This window comes from Trypanosoma cruzi, genomic scaffold (assembly GCF_000209065.1).
Source record: "Trypanosoma cruzi strain CL Brener 1047053517029 genomic scaffold, whole genome shotgun sequence".
NCBI lineage: Eukaryota > Euglenozoa > Kinetoplastea > Trypanosomatida > Trypanosomatidae > Trypanosoma > Trypanosoma cruzi.
In genome coordinates this window covers 190,779-199,036 of record NW_001849552.1, presented here as the reverse complement: position 1 = coordinate 199,036, position 8,258 = coordinate 190,779, and the positions used below count along the sequence as shown (strand labels likewise).

The window sequence follows — 8,258 nt, the reverse complement described above, 5'->3', positions numbered from 1 at the left end:
GGAGTCACGCCGAAAACAGAGACGTACCGCCCATGGACGGCGATGCGCGTCACAATAAAAATGGATACCGGCAGCATCAAAAACAAAACAAAACAAAAAAAAACAAAAAAAATTACAACAGAAAAAAAAAAAAAAATTGAGCATAAAACGAGAGAAGAGAAGAATCAACAAAAAAAAAAAAAAACAGAAAAACAGAGAGAAATCAGCATCAGAAAAATAAAAAAAAAAAAAACAAAAAAGTAATAATAATAATAAAAAGAAAACAATCAAACGGTGGGAAGAAAAGAAAAAGGAAGAAGAAGGGGGTGTGTGGGCTCGTGACGGCAGACACGGCAATTGTGCCAACAACAAGTAATGGGCGGAGCGCAGAAATGCGGCGAAAAAAAAAAAAAAAACACAAAAGAAAAGAAGGGGAAGGAAAGGGGGAGGGGAGTAAACGACAGACAAAAGAGGAAAAAATAAAAATAAAAAAAGCCCAAACGCAAAAGTAAGAAGACACGCAAACATCCAAGGGACGCACACTAACATTCACTCCGCCACAACCGCGCGGTTCCGCTGGAAAGACACGCACACGTGTGCGCAGCGCGCATGGACGGACGGACAGCAGCCGTTCAGGCATAATTCCCGTGTCGTCAAGTTTACGCCCTCTCGCTTTTGTTGAAGTGTCATTTCCCCCCCCACTCCCCTCCCTTCACGGAACACGCACAACAGCGGAGCCCCTCTTTTCAATTTGAGGCGCATATCCGCCGCCGTTGCCGCCAACACCCTCACCCCCAACACACCCCTCTCCGCCTTCGTGGTCCGCCAGTCCGCCGGGCGGTGAAGTGCGAGTCAATTGACGGCCGCAAGTGCGTGGCCACTTCGTTGGCAAAAAAACAAAAGGCCCGCTGCGTCCATCATCACACATCACCGGGCACGGGCTGACTGGCAGCACACATGCGCACATAAAAAAAGTAAATATAAATAACCGCCCGACCCACCCACCCCCAAAAAAAAATATCGCCCCCCATTTCATCGTCGTGCGAATACAAATCAAAACACACACACAAAAAAAAAAGAAAGAAAAAAAAAGTCATTTAGAGAATCACATGTACATTAAAAACAATATCAACTCCATTCAAATTGCTCATCGACATGTTTTTTGTTGTCGTTTTTTTTTTTTTTTTGCATTCATGTGGCTACTTGTGGCCGTGCGGGGGACAATTAGCGAAATCCCCAACATGACCACGACAAATAAAAGAGAAAAAAAAAAAAAAAATGTCAAAAAAGAGAAAAAGAGAGAAAAAAAGAGAAAAAAAGAGAGAAAAGAAAAAAAAGGGAGGGAACGAGACACAGTTGTTTTTTTTTTTTTTTTTTGGTTTTTGTTGGTTTTGTGGTTGTTGCCACGGAGTGTAAACACACACACACACACACGCACAAACAAACAAACAAGATCGGCAGCACACTGCAAATACATCCCCCGAAAATGGAGCGACTGTGGCAATAACATCAAAAACAAGCGCATAACGGAAAATAATATAAAAAGAAAAAAGAAAAAAAAAAACATAATCGCAGCAATAATCACAGTCAACAGAACAAAAAAAAAAAAAGAAAAGAAAAAAAAGACGACCGCTGAATCCCTCTCTCCCTTGGTTTCCGTCCCCCACTTTTTGTTCGAATGGGGAACACCACCCACCCCCCAGAGGGACGGCCAAATAAAAAAAAAAAAAAAAAGACATGTACTTTTAAAGACAGACAGACAGACACACACGCAAAAACAGAGAGATGCACACGCATACAAATATAATATTCCGACTTCTCATTTATTTCGTTGAGATCATTTATTCCTATGATCATGTACCGTTAGCGCTCTTCTCGTTTTGCCACCGCCACCGCCCACAGTCCCCCACTCCCCCTTCTTCTTCTCCCACCCCCCTCCCCCGCCATTGATACACAGAAGTGATGAAGCAGAGAAGCAGGGAACCACAACAAATAAAATAACAAATAAAAAACCCAAGAAGAAAAAAAAAAAGCACAAAAAAAAAAGCACAAAAAAAAAAAAACCCTCAACAGTTACGTGAACACAAAGCGAATGATAAAATAAAAATAAAAAAAAGGAGAAAAAGAAAGGAAAAAAAAAAAAAAAACAGATCAGAACGTGTGAATTTTCCTCGCACTCATTGACAGGGCGCAGAAAGCCACAAATCCCCAGTTGTACTGGGTGGGCTGCGGCACGCATCCGCATACTCGTCCGTGTCGCTGCTGCAGTCCGAGCTGCTTGCCCCTTCTCCGCTCTTCAAAGAGGTGTCAAGTGAGAACGAAAAAAATTCACACAGTTCCACCTCCCTGCCCTCTTGAAATTTGGCAAAAGAGGGATCGTTCAGTTGTGCCATGGCCATCAAACTCAGCGAATCAGCGGCAGTGGGAAACATCTCCAACTCTTCCCCCTCTGACGCCATGCTAACGCAAGGGGAAGTGTCCATCTGTGGCAAATTGGCCTCGGCCGTCAAAAAGAGTTGATTCCGCTCCCGTAGTTCCTGCAAAACGCGCTCTTTGTTCCGTATCAGCTCCCTTACGCGAGCACCGCTGTCAAGGAGGTTGCAGCTCTTGCCCGGCAACTCGAAAAGAAACATGTTAGACAGCATCCTCCTCGCGTGCTCGTGGCCCCACCGATCAAGTTCGTCAAGGAAGCGACGAGCAAACGCGCGCCACTGTCGAATCGCCTCCATTACACTCCCCTCCGAGGCGCCGTGGCGGCTGAGAAGCGCGAGATGTCGACGGCGCGCCTCACCCATCAGGAAAACAAGCGACGCACGCCTGTCACTAGGGGACAAAGTGTCGTCTTGCAGCTGCACACGCTCCCCGCGTGTCACAAAAACGTGGGATTGGAGTTCACGCACCGGCTGTTCCTGCTCCTCTTCACGGACTCCGCAGAATTCCCCTTGCTCGCCATCGCCGCCGCAGACCGCGAGCGCCGTATTGCGGCAGTACGGTCGTTGACTGAAGACATAACGCGAGCTCTCCTCGATCTCCGCCGCGTAGTCGATGTCCAGGCACTCCTCCTCGGCCGCAGGGACCTCTTGCGTCGCGGTGCAGGAGTCCCACCCCGCGAATTGAGCCTCGACAACTTCGTTTTCATGAGAGCAGCAGTCCGCCCGGCACGGCATCATGCACCCCTCTAAAAATATCCAAAGCGGAGCGAAAACAGGAGGGAACAAATGCGCCGGCCAATGCAAATTTAAACCACTGAGCAGCACCGCCTTGGCCCCAACAAAACCAAGTACGAGACCGACGAAATAAAAATCTCAAATAAATTTAAACCTAAAAAAAAAAAAAGACCAAAATCACTAAAAAAAAAAATATTTGCTGTACAACACTGTAGTAAATGAAAATGTAAGCGTCCTTCTTGAAGTTTCCTTTTTTATTAATTTTTTTTTTCCGTTTTCGTTGAGTGCCTGTGTGCGTGTGCGTATGGTGGTGTTGGTGGTGGTGGGAATCACTGCAGAGTTGTTGTTGCTTGTGTGTCTTCCTTCTCGGCCCTGAGAAAATTGCCTGGCCGCCCTCCTCACCAGTTCCCTTCTATCCACTCACTTCTCCGCTCACTCCTACCCTCTCCTTCTCCCTTCCTTTCCCTCCCTCTCCTTTCCCGTTTTTCTTTTTTTGTTTGTTGTTGTTTTGCTCTTTTTTTCGTTTTTGTTTTGTTGTGTTTTTGTTTTCCTTTCGTTGCAGGGGACTTCCGTTTCCCTCGCTGCTGCTGCCGCTGCGGTTACACACACACACACACACACACACACGCCTGCACCGCGAAAGTATGCGAGGAATAAATATAATTTTATTTTATTTTAATTGTTTAAAGCGCCACTATTTTCACCCGTATGTATTTGAGAGACCTGGAAGCACCACAACAAATGGACCACACAAGCAGGAAGACCCACCACGAAATAATGAAAACAAAACTTTAAAAAAAACAAAAAAAAAAAAAAGGCAAGGAAAAATAAAAATCCCCAAAAAAAAAAAAGACCTACAACAGCCAATGCACCAACAAACACACAAAAAGAGAGAAAAAGAAGAAAAGAAAAGAAGGCGTAATGCAAATGATCCGACCATTCAATGAGAATCACGCACGAAACAGAAAGGATAACACCCAGCAAGACAGAGAAAGGAACATGCATACACAATTCCCTTCAATTGTTTGGCAATAAATAAAATAAAAAAACAAAGCGGAATAAGAAAGAAAGAAAGAAAGAAAAAAAAAAAAGGTGCCTCTTTACATTACTACCCCCACTCGCGCACAACGAGAGGACACGCCCGTTCCGTATCTCTATCCCCCGCTCTCTCACCCTCTCTTCAATTAAACCGCCGCCAACAGAAAGACAGTCATAAAGAGGATCCTTCCACCCCCATCCACCTCAACGCACCATCCGAGGTGCATCTCCAGCCTCACGCTCCTTTTGCAAAATCTCATCCTCCTCTGCTACTATGCGTGACACAACAATCTGCTCCACCATGGCATCAAATGCCTCCTTGAAGTTGCCGCTCTGGTAATCCAATGATGTCTCAATGGCGCGCACCCCCCTCAGCTGTTTGGGCAGCGAAGGGATCGCATTATCACCAACGGCCAATTCCGGCATGGAAGAGTGATGAGAGAAGACCAGGGAGTGCTTGTCCGGCACACGCACCTTGAAGTTGTTCCTTTCGTCCAGTTTGTCCTGGTCGAGAGCAAAGTTCTTGTGCCACAGAACGAGTTCCTTCTCCGCCCCCCGTACTTCGGGATTAAAAACGTAAATAATGCCATCCGCGTTAGCCGCCACAGCCTGCCACCCTGCCTGATGTTTGCTGCTGCCGCCGAGATCCCACAACTGCACGATGGCCTTCTTTGGCCCCACGACATGGCGGCCGCCCACCTTGAGATTATCGAGGCCGATCTCCACCTCAAGGATACGAAGGGGTTGGGTCTCATAGTACCCCTTCGTTGGCGTCTCGCGGAGACCGGCGAGGAAGTTCGCGATGGTGGACTTCCCCGACCTGCTCGGACCAAGCACAAGTATCTTCACCCTTTCCTCCGACATGAATTCTGTCGCTTCCGTCTACTACCTTTTTTGTTGTTGCTGTTGTTATTTTTGATATTTTCGCTGTTGTGTACCTGTGTCGTCTCTTCTCACTCCCCTTCGATACGTGGGGTAGGCCTCCGTGGCGTGTGTGCACCTGACTGAACTGCAGGGGACAATCGCCGCCCCGCCTCCTCCCACCGATTCACCAAAGACACAGAGGCAGAGAATAAGAACCTCTCGAACGTTGGTTCCGTCCCACACACACACACACACACAAAAAGTGACAGAAATCAACGCCCAGCAGGACAATGCGCCCAGGCGGCAACGCAAGAAAAACAAAAATGCAACACATTTGTGCACATGCAATCCTCACCCTCTCACAGTCATCTGGTGCCGGCATGAGCCAACAAAAACCAAAAAAGGGAACACACAAGGGGGGAAGAAAATACATATATATATATATATATATATATTATACAACAAAAACAAAAACAGCCGCAACCAACCGCAAAGAAAAAAGTGTCAAACAATATACATATGTATTCATTTATTCATGTACCTTCAGGTAAAAATCCGTTTACATCGGAAACAATGCTCAAATGGAAAGAAAAGCGGAGGGGAGAATAAAAAGAAAGTCAAAAATGAAAACAAGTCTCCTAGTTGGCCACATTATTTGTTCGTCTCTTTCGTTCGTTGCAGCCGCGCTAGTAACGCACCCACCGACAGATCATCGGAGGGGCCAATATGACGCATGACATCATCTGTCGCCATGGAAGCGGGACCCCACACCGCATGACGTTTCCCGTCAAGAATTTCAACCAGTTGGGCGTAGTACTGGAAATTCAGCTTCTCATAACTCCCGGCAAATTTGTTCCACCGCTCTTGAAGCCCAGAAAGAAGTTCTTCATTCTCCCTCAAGGAATTCGGGCAGGTGCCACGGCGAATAAGTAACTGACCGCGCAGGTAACTGGCCGCTGCCTTCACCGGCACGCGTGGCATACCATCCAGCAACACGGAGGCCGTGTCTGCCCTCAGATCATCCCAACAGGATAATGCCACCCGAATGGATGGTAACCAGTACTTCCTACCCTCCTTGGGAAGTTCGCTCATCGCCTGATACAAGAGTTGACTTTCGCTTGCGACATTTACGCGAGACGCGTACAAACAGAGAGCATCTTCCACCGCTTGCCAGGAGCCCTCCACATCATCGCAGACAAATTTATACAAGAGATGCTTGAAGTGAGTATCCCACAAGGCACCGGCGTTCTCCACGGTGATGAATGCGGAACGCAGAAACAAGCGCTCGGGCAATAGAACATTGTAGTTCAGTAGCTCCATGGAATCCATCTGATTTCCGGCATCATTTCTAGCCGCGTCAAGTAACTGTTGCAGTCGAACTAACGGATAAGAGGGATACATGGCAACCAAAAGACTCGCAAATTGAACAACGGGTATGAGACCACGCGGCTTACCAGGTAAACTGCGCTTTATATCCAAATAACGACAGATGGAAATAAGTATGGCCGCATCCAATTCCAACATACGGAAAAGATTGGCGTTTACTCGCCTTCTTGTCACTAATCCAAAGGCGTACGTCAGTGATCCACAATAACAGCTACGAGAAAGAGCATCAAGTGCATATGTGATGGGAAGGTGTGAATTTGCTTCTTCGGCAGCAGAGGCTTGGTCTGATTTCTGTAATGTAAAAATTGGAGAGGCATCGCTACTTTTCATTGCCCTTAAAACATAATCACGAGTAAAGATGTCCAATGGCCTCAATTCCGCATCGCAAGCCCATTCAGAGAGAATGACATACACAGCACGTTCTGCAACAGGGGGATTAATACGAATATACTCCACGCTGGACAAGGAGCGCAGGTGTTCTGGGGTCTCCGGGTTGTTGCCGGCACTTGGAATCCACATATGACACAAACTGTTCTCATCTGCAGCCTGATAAGGAGACGAGGTTTCTTTGTTCTTGGCGTCTGAATCATCCTCTTCCTCCAATTCACTGCCTTGTCTCCGCTCGTCTGTGGTGTGGCGGCTCGTTTTGCTTCCCTCCGAGGTCTGCGGCGTGGAAGGAAATCTCTTGGAGGCCTCAATGAGATTCAAAAGCACCTGGGTGGCATCCTTCATGCGCTTCTCACGCAGAGACTCCCACCAGCTCTGGACCGAATGGTTACGATTCATGAATAAAGTCATCAGAACGTTGCGAATAACTTGAATTTCCACTTGATACCGCTCGCTTCTTTGCTTTTCGACTAAAACCTCATTTTGATGCCGTTTACAATCTACTGCAATGGCAATGTTATGATCTGTGAGAACTGAGAGACGGGCGGCCAGCTCCACGCACTGCCGGGCGTATTTGCCATTTAGTTCCATGAGTTGCTGGATTCGGTTACTCAGTTCATTCCGTTCATTCTGCAGCAATCGCAGCTCCCCCTGCAGTTCATCAATCGCCTTTTCATTTTCAGCGCGAGCGATCAGTCGTCTCACGTACAACGCATCCGTCTCCTTGTCGCCAGGACCTAAAAAGACCTCATCCGCCATCCCTTTTGCATGGGACAACAGAATTTGGTGCTTAAGCAGACCTTCCAACTTGGCCTCCCGTGCCCGCGTAGCCGCAATCTCCGCCTTGAGGTGGTCACGCTGCGTGGCCGCCTCATCCACTAATTTTGCCATACGCACCTCCATCTTGCGCATGCGTTCATGTGCGGTGGCCACCTCCTCATTCTCGGTAGCCATCCACAGCGGCAGGAAATTCTGCGGAGTCTCCTCCCTGCATGGAAGATCCATCTTCTCTTCCAGAAGCTCGTCAATAAGGCCAAAGATAAACCCAAGCGTTTTCTGCAAAATCGGCCGGTAGATCCCGGAATTGGAGGTGAAAAGTGCAAGCGCCGCCCTTGCCAATTCCACCTTCGTGATTCGCTGCCGCGAAAGGGACGGGTCCACAGACATGTCAGGAAAGCCCGTCCCATTTAAAGCCGCGGCCGGTGCAGCATCACCATCACGCCGCTCAACCACCTCCTTGCCACTCTGGTTGCACTCGGCCTCCGTTAGCCACGGCGGGTACGTCTCACTCGACTTCCCTACCACCCCACAACTTTCATCGTCAGCATGGTGGTCCTTTTTAGTGTTGTTGCCATTGTTGTCAGCTGCCGCAGCGTCCACAGACGCCAAAAAGAGATTCTTGTGGTTGGCGCCACCCTTATTGCGGCTCAAGTTTAT

At 47.9% G+C, this 8,258-nt stretch overlaps 3 protein-coding genes across 3 annotated transcripts, besides 19 other annotated features; all 3 read right to left on the bottom strand.

Moving 5' to 3' along the window:
* Nucleotides 1-8,258: a sequence feature (heterozygous, non-Esmeraldo-like haplotype).
* Nucleotides 79-239: a sequence feature (T-rich).
* Nucleotides 380-472: a sequence feature (T-rich).
* Nucleotides 1,232-1,316: a sequence feature (T-rich).
* Nucleotides 1,396-1,430: a microsatellite.
* Nucleotides 1,577-1,603: a microsatellite.
* Nucleotides 1,693-1,713: a sequence feature (AT_rich).
* Nucleotides 1,995-2,042: a sequence feature (T-rich).
* Nucleotides 2,077-2,126: a sequence feature (T-rich).
* On the bottom strand, nucleotides 2,157-3,149 carry Tc00.1047053508713.30 (hypothetical protein, conserved; the record flags this gene model as incomplete). Its single annotated transcript, XM_800411.1, has 1 exon — nucleotides 2,157-3,149. The coding sequence occupies one exon, from the start codon at nucleotides 3,147-3,149 to the stop codon at nucleotides 2,157-2,159; it is 993 nt and encodes a 330-aa protein (XP_805504.1).
* Nucleotides 3,397-3,417: a sequence feature (AT_rich).
* Nucleotides 3,589-3,626: a microsatellite.
* Nucleotides 3,628-3,695: a sequence feature (A-rich).
* Nucleotides 3,748-3,773: a microsatellite.
* Nucleotides 3,799-3,827: a sequence feature (AT_rich).
* Nucleotides 3,940-3,997: a microsatellite.
* Nucleotides 4,207-4,236: a microsatellite.
* Nucleotides 4,389-5,048, bottom strand: Tc00.1047053508713.20 (hypothetical protein, conserved; the record flags this gene model as incomplete). Its single annotated transcript, XM_800410.1, has 1 exon — nucleotides 4,389-5,048. One exon carries the CDS (start codon nucleotides 5,046-5,048, stop codon nucleotides 4,389-4,391), a length of 660 nt encoding a protein of 219 aa, XP_805503.1.
* Nucleotides 5,076-5,118: a microsatellite.
* Nucleotides 5,287-5,306: a microsatellite.
* Nucleotides 5,476-5,503: a microsatellite.
* Tc00.1047053508713.10 (hypothetical protein, conserved) lies at nucleotides 5,700-8,258 on the bottom strand (the record flags this gene model as incomplete). The annotated part of the gene is made up of 1 exon (XM_800409.1): nucleotides 5,700-8,258. A coding segment is annotated over one exon (2,559 nt), but the record flags the coding sequence as incomplete, so codon positions are not given.